A 19,213-nucleotide genomic window follows, 5' to 3' on the forward strand; every position below is an offset into this window, starting at 1 on the left:
TTATAGTTCTTAAAAGAGCACAATGTGTGGCTCGCCCAGGAGATATCAAGGCAAGTGGTCAGGTCCCCCTCAAGGCAAACCCCCTTCTAAGACTAAGACTCAATGGGAATACACGCTCTGATTGGTGACTATGTTCATCACCAATAAGGGGAACTGAGGGAAAAACAGCAATGAAGCTGCGAGCTAAGCCCTACAACACAACGCTCAACAGACTCCTGTGAACCCGGGTGGAGACCTGGTTGGCCAGCAGTGTGCCAAGTCCAGGGGCCTCCTGGACCCAGAGTTAGCAACATAGCCACACAGGACTAGAGTGGACAGTGAAACATCCACCTGATAAGAAAAGAGGGCATATGCATAAGAACACCCACACTTGCAGATAATACCCACTTGACCTGGCTTCAACGGCTGGATGATCAGAGCTCAACCAGAAGAAGAAAGAAGAGGGAAAAAGAATAATCAGACACAATTTGATGAACTTGACCTACACCTATGGAAGCAGCAGCTCAAAAGAGGGAACAAATCTTTACAACAAGGATCATTCCCACCTCCTCTGTACCCAGAGAGGACAAGGATGGGCAACTTGGACATTGGTTACCCAGAATGGGGGTGGGGGTGGGGGCTACAGAGGCAAGAAGTGACTGGCTTACAAGCTTTCAAAAGGGAACCTAGATTCAGAGGGCGTGGAGCAAGGTAGAATCTCCACTGAGTAGTATCCATTCTGCCTAGTCAGGGCTGATGAAAGGAGATGTGGATAGGTCTCTTGTGATACAATAGTGAATAATTGTTTTCAGGACTGATTGTAAGGGCTGGAAATGTAAAGGTGGACATTTTAGGGCAAAGGGAGGGGAGTGATTAACCTTACAGTCTAGGAATGGAGGTCCCTGGGACCATCAAAGGAGAAGAGCAGAGAACAGAACCCTACCCAGAGAAGCAGTGATGCCAGGGCTGGAGGCCGAGACAATGACATGGGGAGATGGAGCAGCTGGAGACTTTGGACCTGGAGAGAGAGAGGGACGGTGTGTGGGCAACTGGGGGGCAGGCTTGTGGAGTGTACCCTTTGGTTGATCGATGACGCATGGAAGGGATTGTAACCATGGCAAGGAGATGATATACGACAGGATCAATGTGAAGCTGATGTCCTCCCATGTAAACGATCACAGAATTCACAGTAAAGCATTAAAATAAGAGCACAATGCTCAGGGCAGACTGCTTACTTGAGACTGAGTACTTGACAGTTTAGATGGAAACCTGAGAGCAGTGAGTTTATGGTAAGGGGGGAGGAACAACTCATGAAAGAAGGGGGAGAGCAGGAGAATGGGGGTACAGCTCTAAGAAGGTAATCAACATCACTGAAGGATCCACGTTGAAACTGCTGATTTGGTGTATGCTTTGCTAGGCATATTCTCAACAACGACAACAATAATAAAATAAATAAAAAAGAAAAACAGATACTGAGTACTTATTGTATGCTAGGCCCTGTGTTAAGTATTAGGAGCTCTGAGCATTGTACGATAAGCACTGGACTGTTAACTGCAAGGTCAGCATTTCAAACCCACCAGTTGCTCCACAGGAGAAAGATGAGGCTGGCTGCTCCTGCGAAGGTTTCCAGCTTCAGAAACCCACGACAGGGCCACCGAGTCCAAATCAGCTTGATGGCAGTGAGTTTGGTTTTGGTTTGGTGCTAGGCACCGGAGACAGAGAGACCAGACATATGGGCAGATAACCGTGGGCTAGAATATAGACAGGCGCAGGGCACTTTCTGAGGCTAACAGTGAGGGATGCTCCTTGAAGAGCTAATTCCCAAGCTCACTGTGAACGGAGGAGCATGAATTAGATGAGGTGGCAGCTTGGACAAAGGCAGGGGAGGTTGGCGTGGCTAGCTGGGAAAACAACGAGCAATTCTGTGTTGTTAGGGAGTTAGGGAGTGGCAACTGATGGGGCTACAGAGAGAAGTAGAGGGTCTAGGGCCCAAGAATGCTCAGTTCAGGGTTCATACTTTATTTATTCTAGGCAGTAGGGAGTTGCTAAAGGCCTCCAAACAGGGAGTGACAGACAGACTTGCTTTCAAGGCAATTCACTTTCCCCGTAATGGATAATGCATTTGAGGGACAGAGGAGGGAGGCCAGTTGAGAGCTGTTATAACATGGCATGTGGAAGGAAGACGAGGACTTGTACCACATTCAGGAGGTGGAATCATCAAGGACCTGACTGAATACAGGGAGGTAAGGGAAGGAAGAGGCAAAGGTAACGAAGGGAGATGACGGAAAAGAAGGCCTGGTCGGAAAATTCTGCACTCTCTTTTTGAGATGTTGAGTTTGGAATGCCTATGCAACTTCTGTTTTGGAAGAAGTGCAGCCAGAGTGCTCCTTGGAGGCCAGGATGGCTAAGCTTCGTCTCTCCTACTTTGGACATATAGTCCGGAGGAAACAATTGTTGGAGAAGGATGTCACGCTGGGTAGGGTGGAGGGTCAGAGAAAAAGAGGAAGACCCCCAACGAGATGGATCAGCCAGGTGGCATCATTGATGGACTCAAGTGTGGCAGCGGTAGTGAGGTTGGCCCAGGATTGGACATTGTTTCGTTCTGCTATGCATGGGGTCGCTATAAGTCGGTTCCGACTCGATGGCACCTGACAACAATGCAACTTCTAGGCAGAGGCAGCCATCAGGCAGTAGGATGGATATACAAGTTTAAACTAGAAAGAGAGGTCTGGGAGTTTAATTCATGGCATGGTGGCCTCTGAAGCTGTAGTGTGGAGAATTTAGATTCTCTACAGGTGCACAGCCTTGAGAACTCTACACAGCATGGCTAGGAGTCAGTGAGAGAGAGGAACCTACGATAGAGAAGTGGGTCAAGAGGAGAGTTCTGGGGAAACACCCACATATATGGGTCCTCGTATGCACAAGAGGCAGAGAAGGCATGTTTGGAGAGGAAGAGAAAGATCCCAGAGAATGGAGGACTAACAGCTCTAAGGGAGGCAGAGTCTGAGAGAAGAGTGATCCTCTGTGGAGCAGAGAGGAAGGCAAGCCGAGTGGGAGCCAATGTGTGCAGGGCAAGCCTGAGCCAGACCGCGGTGTTCTTGCTACCTTAGTGCACTGCCATACACCACTGTAGCTGAAGATAGGATTTTCTTGCTAAAAGAGTGTGCAGACCACTGCTCTGGAGACAACTCAGAGCTAATGGCTACGAGACTAGACTCTGGGGTCAACGGGCCTTGGGTCGGAGACCTGGCTCTCCCACACAGAAGCTATGTGACTTTGGCCAAGTCTCTAAGCCTCAGAACTCTGCAAGACAAGTGGAGAACACAGTTTCCTGGTGTACAGAATGGTAACCGAATTGACCTCATAAGACAGGTGTAAAGATTAAATGACATAATCCATACAAAAGCTTTGAAGCATGTCCGTCACTTATTAACCACTTAATAAGCAATAGTGATCGACTAGCTTGTCTAGGGAGAAGGCTTCTCCAGCAAAAACTCAGCTCCTCTCTCAGGTTTGCTCCTGATTCTGATCCTACCTGGAACAGGGAAAGACAAGTCTGGAATGGAGCACACACACCTTTCACCAGCCCAGCCCCTGTGCCTTGGGTGGGTCTCCCTGGGGCGGTGGTTATATCACCCTACCTTGGGGCCTTCTCGGCGAATTGGCTCACAGGATTTTGGTTTCCATCTGATTGGAAGGAAAGAAGAGAGGTGAGTTTTCCAAGGTGGGAGCTGCAGCTGCTGCTGGGAGCCCCTCATGTGCTCTGGGGAGTGGTCAGTAATCCGATTCCCTGTCCTACTCATCTGAAATGATTCCCCAGTGGCTGCAACTCTTTATGGGTACTGGGCTTCCACGCTAGGTTTCAATAAAAGATTCTGCTGCTTCAAAAATGTTTGAAAGCGACATTCTGGAGCCGGTGCAGTACCGTTCTGACCTGTACTCACTCACAGGACCTTGAGCACGGTATCGGGTCTCAGTTTCCTTATTGGCAAAATCAGTTACAGCTTCTTCAGCAGGAGGCAGTAGACATAGTAAGGAATGTAGGATGCTTGGAGCACCCAACACTGTGGTGTTCTGTCAAGCACGGGCTGAGCTGTTCTGGGGCAAAACCACAATAGAACAGCCTCCTCCTCTCTGCCTTCTCATCATACCCCGCACACCAGGCTCACCACTTAGATGGAGCTGGGAGTTGGGTTTGCCAGGCACAGAGCTCCTCCTTGCCTCCAGGGCCACCCGCTTCCACTCCCCACGTCTGCCCACGCCACACTGGGGGTCCTACTCACACCAGGCCGGCGGCTGCCCGGTCGTTTGCCAGGATGTGTCCAGGAGGCCGTCCCTTCCTCTGTCACAAAGAACAGCTGTCAGAGGCCTGACCTTGTGGGAAAAGCCCCCTCATTCCCCCATTGGTAGGGCCAGGGTTTCCGAGTGGAGGTGGTTTTCCAAAGAGTGTAAAGAGGGGGTGGTGAGTGTTTCTAGTGTCTTTGCTGCTCACGTCTAGAAAGGCCCAGCGGTGCAGGAGGGGCTCAGAACCTTCTAGAGCTGCAGAGCCCTTTCCTGCCAGACCCCAGGACAGGCTTACCTTTTTGGGGATGGGGCTTCCTCGATGGGCACATTCCTCTTCTGTCTGTCGGCCCCGCTGGAGGAGGAGGAGGAGAGAAGCAGGTCAGTGGAAGGCCAGAGCTGCAGGAGAGAGCTCTGGACTCCTTCCCTGCTGTGGCCCCATCCTGCTCAGGCCTCAGCTGTCCTCCCTGGGTGATTCTGTGTGGACTGGGTCCTACAAATGGGCAATGCAGACCTTCTGGAAGCCCCCTCAGTGCCCCAGGGTGCAGTGGTGACTCTGACCTTTATCCCTGGAAGCTCATGGGTCAGTCTGGGGATGACTTTCTCACCATCGGAAAACAGCAGCTTAGCCTAGAGGGATTAAGCAGCGACAATTATCATTTGGGATCGGGTGAGAACCCTGTGCCTCCTTTTTAGAACTCCAAGCTAGGTAAAACATTTGAATGGTCAGTACAATGGCACCCCCCCACAGGACTATCAATAAGATAGCTAGTTCTTAAAACATTAAAAAATGAACACTGTTGAAAAATTTAAAAATGTAAAAAAAAACCCCAAAAACCAAGTCAAACCTGAAATCTCATTTCACACAGAAAATTGTTAACATTTTGATGTAAACTCTTTCTTTCACCCATGTAAATATATACTATATACTGAGTCCTGGTGTGGGGCTGCAAGATAAGCATTGGACCAAAAGGTCAGTTTGAATCGTAAGGTTGGCGGTTCAAACCCACTAGCCACTCCTACACAGGATTGCTATGAGTCAGCACTGACGTGATGGCACTTCACAACAACATATATAAGAAGCGCTGGTGGTGCTGCAGGATAAGCACTGGACTGCGAACCACAATGTCAGCGGCTCAAACCTACCAGTCTTCTGCTCCCATAAAGACCGGCAGCCGTGTCAATCCAATACAGTCTCGCTATAGAGCCAGAAATGACTCTACAGTATCTAACAACAACAACAACACACACACACACACACATTTAACTAAATGCATTAAGACACACATCTTCCTCAGCAAAATGCTTTTTCTTTTCAGCAACGATGGCGTTCCTGGTAGCTATGCGGTGGGCCCACAGCAGTAAACAGGTCAAGCCAGGGCCCTAGCTTATGGAGTTTACATTCTGTGGGTAATCTGGATCATCAGCAAACAACCAAAATAGAAACAGTCATTTCTGGTCACACTATATGCTCTGAAGGATAAAGAAAAGCCCCAGGTAGAGCGACAGAGAACCATCTGAGGGGAGGCTTACTTCAGGCAGGACTCGCTGAGGAGCCTGCTATGAAGAGAGCAGAGGAGAGCATGTTTCAGCAGCAGGAAAGAGAGCAAAGCCCTCAGCTGGGAACATGGCTTGTTTGAGGGAGAAAATGGCCAGTCAGAGGGAGCAGGGTAATTGAGGAGTGTGGTAAGGCAGCGGAGGGGGAACCTGGAGGCCTTGTGAAGAGCTGGGCTTTTGGGACCGCTTTTAAAACACAGACTTTTCAGTGCGGTCTGGGTGACAGTTTACAGAGCAAATTAGTTATCCAAAGACTCAGACACATTTTGTTTCATGATACTGACTGTGATCCCCACAATGCAACACTTTCCTCTTCCTTCCTGGGTTCCTCATTCCCAGGTGCCTCTTTTCTCTCCTTCCTGACTCCTGACTTTGTATTTAGCCACGTGCTAAATTTTCGTCTCACACGGGGTTGACTGATCCTCCCTCCCTGGGGTTCACTTGCTAAGTCTATGGTTTGGCTGAAAGTCGATCTCTGGGGCGAGTTCATTTCCAGTTCCCCCTGTCTAAGGGTCAGTCTTGGGAGTTCCATCAGTATCTATCAGATCAGTAAATCTGGTCTTTCTGAATTTGAGTTTTGTTCCACATTTTTCTTTATCTAGGACCTTCTATCATGATCCCAATCAGAACAGTTGGTGACAGCCAGCTTGCTCTGGTCTCAGTGGTCTGAGGTTAGTCCTTTGGACTGTTTCTTTGATTTTCTTAATTCTTTTTTGTCTTTGATGGGGAAAGACCAATATTTGCAACTTAGATGGGTCCTTGCAAACTTTTACGATCCCAGTTGATGTAGCGCTATAGGATCAGCACTGGACTCAAACCCCCCAGCTTCTCCTCCGAAATCTTATACAGGGTCGCTATGAGTCGGAATCAACTCAACAGCACTTAACAACAACAGTCACCAAGGTAGATATGGAACATTGCCTTGTGGGCTGTTATGCCAACTGACCTAGATGTTTCCAAAGACAATGGTCCTAAGTCTCTAAGCCAAATGACTCATCCTCTCCAAGTATTAAGAGTAGTTATATGGCTAAAACTTTTTAATAATTTTGCCTTCTGTATGCTCTACTGACATGGAGTCCTGATGTGGTGTTACAGGATAAGCACTGGACCACAGGATGGTTTGAACCATGAGTAAGGCTGGAGTTCAGATCTACCAGCCACACCTTGAAAATCCTATACAGGGTAGCTATGAGTCAGAACCGACTCAGCGGCACTTAACAACAATGCTGTACTATAAGGAACCCTGGTAGTGTAGTGGTTACGTATTGGTCTGCTCACTGAAAAGTCAGCAGTTCGAATCTGCCAGCTGCTCTGTGGGAGAAAGATGAGGCTTTCTACTCCCATAAAGATTTACGCCCTTGGAAACCCTGTTCAGGGTTGCTATGGGTCAGAACGGATTCGACGGCACTTAACAACAACAACAACTCTGCACTTAGTGATTTTCTGTTTCTTACCCTCCCATTTCTGGTAACCATTAAAGAATGTTTCTTTCTCTTATAGAAACTTTTTCTTGACTTTTTATAACAGTGGCCTCATACAGTATTTATACTTTTGTGATAGACTTTTTTCACTCAGCATAATGTCCTCCAGATTTACCCATGTTACGAGGCATTTCAGGGAGTCTTCCTTGTGTAGGTGGCCACTTTGCTACAATTTCCTTGGGTACCAAGTTAATTCTGTTCAAGACCAAGACCAGCTTCTTGTTGTCATCTGCTGTAAGACAGCCTCCTCCTTTTGGAAGCAGCGACAGCCCAAAGGGTCTCTGGCATCCAAGACTTCTAGAATCACATCAGATACTCCACCACCTTACGGAATTCCTTATAATAAGCCTTCCTTGTGGCTTCATCATTCAGCTGAGGAAACAATTTATTTCCTGCAAAACTACCTCCTTGATCTCAAATTCTTCGTGGTGTCTCATGACATCCTGACAGTAGCTCTTGATGGTCCTGTGTCTGTGTTTCTCTTGATCCCGGGCAGCCTGCTGCTTCTCTCTCATCTACTCCTCTCTTTTCTCCTTTAATTCTCCCTCTTGATTGGCATGACCATTGTAGTGAACAAGCTGGGAAGCAGAGGAAACTTTGCAGGTTGTTTTCTTCCTAATAGCCTTTGTAGACCTCTTGCTGCCTTTGGAAACTGGCTTTTTATTTTTGTGTCTGAGTTTCATCATGATGAGCAGCTTCAAAGTAGGTAGGTTCAAATCTGCTGGCTTCCTTTCTACACTTATGACATGGATCCGAGTGAAGCCTTTAATCCTTGTGTAGTGTTTTACTGTGTACACCTTAGCTTGTTTATTCATTCATCCGTTGATGGCCATCGAGGCCGTTTCCAGTTTTTGAACAAACCCTTCTTGAAGCTCTTTTCTACTAGCTCCCGGGCCACCCTGAGGCAGTCCAGTGTGGTTGTTAAACCAAAGGTTGGGATTCAAGTTTATCCAGAGGCACCTCCAAAGAAAGGTCTGGCAATCTACTTCTGAACTATCCATCATTGAAAACCCTATGGCACGTACTTCTACTGTATCACACACATGGGATCGCCGTAAGTCAGAGATGAATGGATGGCAAGTGGTTTTGATTTTGGAAGGAAATGTATCAAAATGTCAATAGACATTATTACTTTTAACGGTCTTCATCAAAATTAATAATTTTCTCTTTTTAGTACGATAGCAGTAGGTAACACACAATGAGTGTTTAGTTAATGATCTACAGGCTTTAAGCAGAGATACCATAAATGGGCAGCTATGGAGATGGTGCAGGATAAGCACTGGACTCCTAACTGCATGGATGGCGGCTCAAACCGACTTGACGCCACTTGACAACAATGAGATGAAACGGTCAAGATGTGGTTTCAGAAATGAAAATAAGCAAATTGAGTCAAAAAAGCAAATTAACCAAAACTAAGACAAAAAACCCCCAATCTAAGTGCTTCATGTTTGGTCTGAAGTGTGTGCTAATACAACAAAATGTTCTGGTTGCAGTTAAGAAACGGGAACCCTGAGAAAGTTCCAAGTGTTCTGGCCACTGACAGTTCAACTGAGAGAAGAGACCTGGGAAGGAGCCCAGGATGCCAGCTGCCCCAACTTGCCAGGGAAGGTCGGAGCTTTCTCTGCTGGGGATGAGGAACAGCTTTAGTGTGAAAACACAAGGGGACAAGGTGACATGACAGCACTTGGGGAAACAGTCACAAAATCCAAGCCGTGTCTCTAGGGGCACGTGGTGGTTCTGTTGAAGCACAGTACAATTTTGGATCCTACCAGCAATGTGCCTATTAGGAAAGACAACAATGCTGCGAGGGAGAGCTACTTACTCTAACTATGGCTGTACCCACCATGCACTTAATACCGAGGATGTTCCAAGTTGCATGTCCATATGCTATGTTAGCTGTAATTAATGTCTATGATCTCATTTAACAAGGAGCTCTGGTAGTGTAGTGGTTACAAATCGGGCTGCTAATCTCAGGGTCAGCAGTTCGAAACTACCAGCTATTCTGTGGGAGAAAGATGAGGCTTTCTGCTCCCATAAAGATTTACAGCCTCGGAAACCCTGTACAGGGTCGCTATGGGTCGGAACCGACTCAACGGCACTTAACAACAACAAGGAGTAAAGATCACAGTGGATCTAAGTATTAAGAATGCCCCCACCTTAGTTGAGGGTGTGACTTGAGTCACTACCTTTAGTGTCCCTTGGGGGTGTGGTCTGGCTCCAATTGATAGGACTGCGACTGCTTTGGAAAAGCTCGCCCTCTTGCTCTGGATCTGACATCTGACCATCAGTTCCTGGGACTTTCGGCCCATCGCCTGATCTGATTCCCCACCTTCCACAGTCTTGTGCATCAACAGCCTGTTGTCTGACTTGCCAAAACATTTGGGTTCCTCAGCTCTTGAGACTACATGGGCAACAAGATTCTTCCAGATTGACCTCTGAATACGGATTTGGGATTTGCCAGTCTCCACAACTGCGTGAGTCATTTCCATTGACAGCTGTGAGTTCTGTGAGACACTGCAGCATGTGCAAAGTCCTGGGACTTGAGGGAGGGGAGGAGTGATGACTGATAGCCAGGACTGTGGAGGGGTATAACATGTCAGAAAAGAAACCAGTTAAGACATCTTTAACCTCCAACCCATAGTGACCAGCCCCATGATGATCTTTTTCAAAGAAATGACTCCTGGGACTTGAGAGGAGGGAGGAGTGGTGACTGATATCAAGGACTGTGGCGGGGTCTAACATGTTGGAAAAGTCGAATAGTTGGGATATCTTCAACCTCCAACTTACAGGGACCAGCCCCATGCTGATCTTTCTAAAAGAAATTATTCATGCAGACACTTTTCTGCTCACAACTCCACATCTTTCATTTGACGTGTAGTGCTCTGCTTGATGTGGTCTCAGTTTTTCTTGCCAGCCTTACTGGTGGGCATTCTTTTTCTCTTCACCTTCAACAGCCAGCAACACTGCTTCCTTCTGCTCCTTGGGCATATTGTGTTCCCTTCTGCCCCTGGGTTCTGCAGCCTCTAATATACGGTCTCACAAAACTTCTCACAGTTTGTGATTATCTGAGTGATGTCAATGGCTCTGAAGGCAAGGAGTGTGTCCATTTTGTACATCACTGTTGGGGCCTGGTGTAGTACCAGGCATATAGTATGCATTAAAGGACTATTGGTTGAAGAAATAAATACATTTGAGAAAGCATTTTGGGATATAAACAACAATGAAAGCTTTTACAAATTTAATCTTGATTCAATAAATAATAGATATTATAACTATGTAAGTAATAATATTAGCAAACGTCCGTCACAGTGATCACACCACACCGCAGTCCCAGAGTGAAGGCGTGAACTAACTCCTCTATGAGAACCGGCAGGGCTTTCACTGAACTGAACAGAGAGAGCGCGCTCTCCCCTTTCAGAGGTGAGGCCAAGGCCCTGGGCTTGCTTCTTTCTACGGCTGTGCCTAAGTAGACAGCCTGCCAACTTTCCAGAAGCCAATTCTCTCTTGTTTCACTAACCTCAAAGGACCGAACTCAAATGCGCCCTTGTAGCTCTCATGAAGCTACAAGGTTAAAGAAAGCACTCCATCTTTGACAGTGAATGGTTTCACCATTAAGCACGGAATTTGAGGGATGCTGACAATTCCTACTACTAACAGCATCTGACACATGTTAGCAGGTTCACAACGGTCTTGGGAACAGAGCCATTTGTAGCTCTGCTGTCACGCTTCCTGACCACAGTTTGAAAGGCAGCAAGGCAGGAAGAGTGACAGTCCCCATGATACCAAAAGGAGTCACACTACTGAAGGTGACTGACCAAGCACTTACAGAAGGGACACAGACTTCAGCTAATCTAACACCTGCTTATTCCAAGCCATGGCTTCTTCGTCTGTAAAATTGGAACTTTTATATAGTTACTTTTTTTCTGCAAATGAAATAATGACTACTCAGTCAGTGTCTAGCATACAGTAGTTACTGGATACATGTTAGTGTCCCTTTCCTTCCTTTCTCTGTCAGCCACAGCTGAAGCCTGATATGGGTGTCAATGACTTACTGAGTGAGCATTCCCAAAGATGCCACCAATGATGGGAACATGTTTTCTAACAGAGCCCCGAAAGCTAGGCCTTGTGCCTCCATCTCCTCTTCTTGGTCTCACCTGCTCCAAGCAGCTGCGACAAGCCTCCTGGATCAGCTGCTCTGCATCCACTTCTTCCCCGATGTTGTCTCGCACGTTCAATGCTGCTTTCTGGAAGAACTAGGAGGAAGCACAGCAGCAGACGGGGTCAGGGGTGCTGCCACCTTCACCTGAAGGAGACAGCTAGAGAACACAGCGTTTATCCTACTTGCAAACAGAAGGGAAAAGCAATTAAGAGCACAGTTTGGGGACCACATGGGCTGAGACTCACATCCCAGGCTCTACAAGCACTTGACCTGAAGGTCGGCGGTTCAAACTCACCAGCGGCTCCTTGGAAACCTTATACAGGGTTGCTAGAAGTCAGAACTGACTCGACGGCACTTAGCCACCACCACCACTACCACCCTGTACTCTATCCCCTCTCTTCAAGACGTAATCATGGAGCTGCCCCAAGGATGGTCACTACGGCATTAATGTGGAAACAGTGCAAAATCAAAGCTTAACCTAAACATCCAACTACAGGTTAAAGAAAGCAATGACATATCCATACAATGACATATTATGCAACTGTCAAAATTAACATGTATCATTAACAATGATGGTAGTTCTGAGCTTGGCTGCTAGCCACAATGTCGGCGGTTTGAATCCAACAGCTTTAGCTGTTCCATGACAGAAAGACGAGACAGTCTGCTTCTGTGGAGATTAGTGGTGGAAACCCGATGGGGTAGCGCCACTCTGTCCTACAGGATCGCAGTGAGTTGGAATTGAATTGATGGCAACAGGTTTGTTTTGGTTTTGAAGGAAGCAAGTTACAAACGTTTGGTATATACAGCGTGAGCCTCTGTATGTATTGCAGCAAAAAAATATATGGAGACAAAAGAACTACCAGCATATATATTAAAACTATAAAAATACTTACTGAACCAATAGTGGTGAGATTACAAACGATTTTGTTCTGATTTATCATATTATCAAGTTACTTTTTTGGGGGCAATTGTTTAGTATCTGTTTAGTTGTTGTTAACTACCATTGAGTCTGTTCCAACTCATAGCAACCCTGTATAGAGTTTTCAAGGAGCAGCTGGTGAGCTTGAACTGCAAAGTTGGTGGTTCAAACCGACCTTGCAGAACAGCACATTAACCCATAACTCCACACCAGGACTCCATACATCGTTTTTAAAACTTTATTGTGAATTGCAGGATTGCTTACAGATAAGACCATCAGTTTACACAGAACAAATCATATACTGTGCCTCATCTCCATATTTACAATCCCCTCCCTGCAACAAGTCATCCTGCCTCCTCACTGTGGTTCCTATTTCCATTCCACTCTTTCCTGGCTCTTCTCAGCTGTGTCCTTAGGGAAATATGGTCCTTTTGATTCTGAATAATTGACCATTCCATCATTCATAGTCAGCATACCTTATTAGTGTTGTTTCTACGAACTAGAAACATCTTTCTAGTAAAACATGGGTCGGTAAAATATCTTTCTGTTATTCTCTGCTTTCAGCCAAGATCCATCTGACATCAGCAATGATATCCCTCATTCCACATCCTCTCCTGAATCCAGCCTGAGCCTCTGGAGGTTCTCTGTCAATGTCTGGCTGCGAACCTCAGGTCAGCAGTTCGAAACTACCAACCGTTCCGAGGGAGAAAGATGAGGCTTTCTGCTCCTGTAAAGATTTACATCCTTGGGAACCCTGTACAGGGTACCTATGAGTGGGAACCAACTCCACGGCACATGCCCACCACCACTCATTGGCTGAAAGTTGGGCCATAAGAGGGTGAGTTCCTTCCTAGACCTGAAGGAGGGTCGAGAGCCATAGTCTCAGGTTCCTCCAGTCTCTTTTTGACCAGTGAGCCTGGTCCTTTTTTTTTTTTTTAAATAATTTGGAATTTTCCATATTTTGCCACTCTAGCTAGGACCTTCTAATGTAATCCCTTTCAGTGCAGTTGGGAGTGGTAGCTGGGTGCCATCTAGTTCTTCTCGTCTCAGAGTTGTGGAGACCAAAGTTCACATGGTCCATGAGTCCCAAGCTTCTTCAGCTCTCATAACTCTTCTTTCTTCTGCACATGGAGAGACCAGTAAGTTTTTAAGATCCCAGACGTTACTCACCAAAGCAGGATGTAGAACACTGTCTTTGTGGACGCTATTCTGCCAAGTGACCATGGTGTCTCCTGTGACTATAGTCCTGAGCCCCGAGGCCCAACAACTCATTGCCTTAAGATATTTGATAATATTTAAGAAGTTTCATCATTTTCCCTGCTATATACTCCACCACATTCATAGTTGTGTTTGTAGGAAAGGTAAATACCCATATACAAACATCCTCTTTCAAACCTTTACTGGTGGGATATATAAACATATCTATCCCACTCTTCTCCCATACCCACTCAGCCTGTTCTCTGTCCATGTATCTACACACAAACACTGCTGTTCCAAGGTTGTGTACAGATCACTATTTATCTCTCTCCCCCTTAGCCCATTCATACCTCCCTGTCTTCATCATTTTGCTGCCAATCTCCTTCTTGTATATTGCCATCCCTATTGCCCAAGTTAACAGGTCTCTACCCTCTAGTCTGGTGTGGCACTGTGGGTTAATGCGCCAGGCTGCTAAGTCGTTTGTTTGAACTGCAAGGTTGTTGGTTCAAACTCACCAGCTGCTCCTTGGAAACCCTATACAGGGTTGCTATGGGTCGGAACCAACTCAATGGCACTAATAACAACAACAACCCTCTAGCTAGTGAATCACACTCCCTTTCCTTTCACCCCTAGTAACCATCAGAGTGTTTCTTTTAGTATGAAAACTTTTCCTTGAGTTTTTACAATAGCGGTCTCATACAATCTTTGTCCTTGGTAATCAACTAATTTCACTTAGCATAATGTCCTTCAGGTTTTGCAGATTCATTGTTGTACTTCACTGTTGCATAGTATTCCATTGTATGCATGTACCAAAGCTGGTTTATCCATTCTTCCATTGGTGGGTTTTTAGGCTGTCTTTAAGCTGTTGTCAATAGTGCTGCAATGTATATCGCTGTGCACATAACTACTTGTGTCCTGGCTCTTATATTTTATGTATGCATACTAGACTCTGTCTCTTATACTTTGGACATATTGTTAGGAGAAACCAGTCTTTGGAGGAGGATATCATGTTTGGTAAAGTAGAGGGTCGAACAAAAAGAAGAAGGCGGCTCCCAATGAGATGGACTGGCATAGTGGCAGCAATACTGGGCTTAAATGTAGCAATTGTAGTTAATTCAAATGTAGAAATTCACTCAAATGTAGATTGTGAGGCTGCCGCAGGACTGCTTTGTTATGTTGTACATAGGATCGCTATGGGTCGGTAAAACATCTTTCTGGTATTCTCTGCTTTCAGCCAAGATCCATCTGACGTCAGCAATGATATCCCTCATTCCACATCCTCTCCTGAATCCAGCCTAAGCCTCTGGAGGTTCTCTGCCAATGTCTGGTCGCAGTCACTTTTATATAATCTTTAGCAAAATTTTACTTTCATGTGATACTAATGGTATTATATGATGATTTCCACAATCCACTGGGGCATCTCTCTTTGGAACTGGCACAAATATAGATGTCTTCCAGTTAGTTGGTCAGGTAGCCGTCTTCCAAATTTCTTGGTGTAGATGAGTGAGTGCCTCAAGTGCTGCATCATTTTGTTGAAAGATTTCAATTTGTATTCCATCAATTCCCGGTGCCTTCTGTGTACCTTGGACTTCTTCCTCCTTTAGTATCACTGGCTCTTGATCATATGCTACCGCTTGAAATGGTTGAACATTGAGTATTTCTTTTTTTTTTTTTTAAAGTGTTTATGACAAATTTAGTGATAGTTTACAGGGCAGATAATCAGTTTACACTTAACAAACATTTTGTTTTATTGCAATGATTACAATCCCTTCAATGCAACATCAGTTAACAATATTTACCTCTATTACCTTTTTTTTGATAGACACAAAACATACAGAAAATATATATTTGTATAAATGTCCAAAGGGCACAGTTTGCAAGCTGGGCTCCTGCCCACAGGCACACAGCCTTCCTTATTCCACGGGCCTACAGTCCTCAGCTGCTCTGTCTCTACGCCACTGCCTCTGCCTCCATTCTGCTGTTGCTGCTTTTCTGGTTAGGATCCCATGCTCTTCCCTCGTGATGGTCATAGTGTCTTCTGGACCAGTTTTTTAGTACAGCAACTCTGGGTATTTCTTTCATCGTCTTTTGATGCTTTCTGCATCATTCAATATTTTGTCAATAGAATCTTTCAATATTGCATTTCGAGACTTGAATTATTTCTTCAGTTCCCTCAGCTGGAGGAATGCTGAGCGTGTCCTTCCCTTTTGGCTTTCTAACTCCAGGTCGTTGCACATTTCATTATAATAGCTGACTTTGTCTTCTTGAGTTGCCCTTTGAAATGTTCTATTTACCTCTTTTAACTCCTCATTTCTTCCATTTGCTTTAGCATCTCTATGGTGGAGAGCAAGTTTCAGAGTCTCTTCTGACATCATTTTGGTTTTTGCCTTCTTAATGACCTTCTACTTTCTTCCTGTATGATGTTCTTGATGTCTTCGGTGTTTAGGTCTAATGCATTAAATACATTCTTCGCATGATCTCTAAAATCAGGTGGGATATGGTCAAGGTCATTTTTTGGGTCTCATGGACTTCTTTTAATTTTCTTCAGCTTTAATCTGAACCTACATCGGAGCAATTGGTGCTCTGTCCCACAGTCTGCCCTGGTCTTGTTTTGGCTGAGGATATGGGGCTCTTCTGGTGTCTCTTTCCACAGACATGATCAATATAGTCAATGTGATTTCTATATATTCCATCTTATATGTTGCTTAAAAAAGATATTTGCAATGAACAAGTCATTGGTTTTGCAAAATTTTATCATGTGATCTCCAGCATTGTTTCTATCACCAAGGCCATATTTTCCAATGATTGATCCTTCCTCTTTGTTTCCCATCTTTGCATTCTAATCACCAGTAATTATCAATATGTCTTGACTGAGTGATCAATTTCAGACTGAAGAAGTTGGTAGAATTCTTCAGTCTCATCCTTACTGACTGTAGTGTTTGGTGTGTAAATTTGAATAATGGTGGTATTAACTGGTCTTCCTTGTAAGATGTTAATATGTCTATGACAGGATTAATAATGTCTGCCACAGGATCCTGTCACAGACAGCATTGTACGTACTTCAAGACAGATCTTGTTATGTTCTTTTTGATAATGAATACAACACTATTCCTCATCAACCTGTCATTCCTGGCATAGTAAACCATGTGATTGTCAGAGTTAAAATGGCCAATACCAATCCATTTCAGCTCATTAATGCCTAGAATATCAATGTTTCTGCGTTCCATTTCACTTTTGACAATTTCCAGTTTTCTTATATTCATACTTCATACAGTCCACGTCCCGATGATTAATGAATGCTTACAGCTGTTTCCTTTCATTTTAAGTTGTGCACCACCAGCAAATGAAGGTCCTGAAGGCTTTACTCCATTGGCGTCATCATGGTCTACTTTGAGGAGGAAGCTCTTCCCCAGTCACATTTTGAGTGCCTTCCAACCTGAGGGGCTCATCCTCAGCACTACATGTGACAATATTCTGGTGCTGACAGTGCTATTCATCAGGTTTTCAGTGATTACATATTCAGAAGTAGTCAGTCTCTCTTGACTGATTTCCGTCTTGTCCATCTTCGTCTGGAAGCACAGCTGAAACTCTTTGCCATGGGTGGCCCTGCTGGTAATTAAAATATCCGGTGCATAGCTTTCACAATCTGAGCAACACGCAAGCCACCACAATACGACAAACTGACAGATGAGTGATGGAAACACTCTTGGTAGGAACGTAAAATGACAGACCCTTTCTGGAGGGAAAAAAGGGTTTTCTCTTGCAGCCACTAACTCCATCTCTACAAATCTACTCAAAGAAATATGACCAAAGTAAAGAAAGATGTACATTTAAGGTGTTCATTGTACCACTGTTTGTAATCAAAACTGGAAACAATCCAAGTGTTTGTAGGAACGGGTAATTACGGTACACCCACACAACAGACCACACTGCAATTATCACAATGACTCAGCATGAGCTGTTTGTACTGACCCTGAAACATTTGTTGGTAAGTTACCAAAGCAAGCTGTAGGACTTTTCAAAAAAACCTCACACGCTGTTAAACGTTGAGTTGATTCTGACTCATAGTGACATTTTATAGGGTTTCCTATGAGCAGCTGGTGGGTTTGAACCACCAATCCTATGGTTAACAGTCAGACAGACTATACAGCTACTGGTAACAGTATCTCTGGGAGGTTGAGTTTTAGTGACTTCCTTTTTTAAATATCTGTATTTTTTCCCCAAAACATTTCTTACGAAAAATTTCAAACAGAACAGTTACAAGAATTACTCATGAACACCCCATACACAGAGTCGATATTTAACATTTTGCTGTATTTGCTTCATCACACATGCATCCATTTGTCCATTTCTCAATCATCCTTCAACCTATTTTATCATCCATATTACTAAACATTAAGAAAAAAAGGGGTACACATTTAGTAACCGGAGAAACAATCAATAAAGATGAATAGGGCCTTAGATTAGCTCAGTCATACATAGAAAGTACATTTTGTTCAAGGGAGAAAGTTCCTGAATCAAGGAATCCACTATTGGGAAGCACCAAGGAAAGGGTCTGGGGGCAAGCAGTCCAGGACGAAGTTCTGGGCTGGTCTCTTAGCAGAGGCTTAACCTTATTTCTGCACTGGGAAAACTGTGGAGGTGAAAAAGCATGGTGCAAAACTGACAATTAGGGGCTATAACGACCAAGGTACACTGCAGCAGTGGGGAAAGGTGGGGTGGTAACTGAGGGCTGATCAAAGTAGTCCATATATGCCAGGTAGAGAATTTGGATTTTGTCCAGAAGACAATGGGAAGTCATTGAGGGATTTTAAGTGAGGAAGCAACACCCTCAGTTTTACATTCTAGGGACTACTCTGACAGCATGGACAGACAGAGGCATTTAGGGATGACAGCAGAAGTCTTGGTGAGACATACTGTATGTCAGAACCAAGGCAGAGCCAAAGAAATGCACAGGACTCTGGGGAAGATGAAGAGAAGGCAGGGCCCTGGTCTCTAAGCGAATGGTGGGGCCATTGGAACATAACACGTCCTGAACCAAGCTCCTGATTTCCTCTGCTTGTTACTGTCTTTTGGTTTATCAAGTAAATGGCAATTTCATTTTGTAACTGCCCACAGCAACTAATCTGGGAGTCCTTTACTTTGCTCTTTCTGTTGTTGTAAGGCTACTGAGACAGTTTCAACCCACAGCGACTCTATACTGGGTTTCCAAGGAGCAGCTGATGAGCCTGAACCACCGACCTTGCAGTCTAGCGCCTTAACCCACAGCGCCATACAGCTCTTTTTCAAACTCCTACATATGTGAATCACTGGCAAATCATGCTGTGACCTTTAAAATACACATAGTTTCTAAGATGCAAATATATCCAGGAATGTGGTGGAGTGCACAGGTGGCAAAGTGATGGAAACTTCTTAGACGTAACCAAACACCTCAAGGGAAGGAGTCATGGGACCTGGGGGCTCCAGGGACACCAAGGTCAACTGGCACAACACAGTCCACATTCTACTTCGGTGAGCAGTGACTGAAGTCTTTGAACACTAATACCAGGGAGGTATGCACTTCTTAGACTAATCAATCATTTGCGATTAAAAGGGCAACATTTATCCAAGGACAAAGTTTAGAAGGGTGAGGAGACGAGG

At 45.1% G+C, this 19,213-nt stretch overlaps 1 protein-coding gene across 1 annotated transcript in view; it reads right to left on the bottom strand.

Moving 5' to 3' along the window:
• The window catches only part of DNTTIP1 (deoxynucleotidyltransferase, terminal, interacting protein 1), a 34,720-nt gene that overhangs the window by 7,881 nt on the left and 7,626 nt on the right, over positions 1-19,213 (bottom strand). The window contains exons 4-8 of the mRNA XM_006839248.1: positions 11,453-11,551; positions 4,822-4,890; positions 4,559-4,615; positions 4,263-4,321; positions 3,621-3,666 (exon numbers count right to left, since the gene is read on the bottom strand). Of these exons, the coding sequence (XP_006839311.1) occupies positions 3,621-3,666; positions 4,263-4,321; positions 4,559-4,615; positions 4,822-4,890; positions 11,453-11,551 (330 nt within the window). The remainder of the gene's footprint in view (positions 1-3,620; positions 3,667-4,262; positions 4,322-4,558; positions 4,616-4,821; positions 4,891-11,452; positions 11,552-19,213) is intronic.

Source organism: Chrysochloris asiatica, unplaced genomic scaffold (genome assembly GCF_000296735.1).
Source record: "Chrysochloris asiatica unplaced genomic scaffold, ChrAsi1.0 scaffold00023, whole genome shotgun sequence".
NCBI classification, from domain to species: Eukaryota; Metazoa; Chordata; class Mammalia; order Afrosoricida; family Chrysochloridae; genus Chrysochloris; species Chrysochloris asiatica.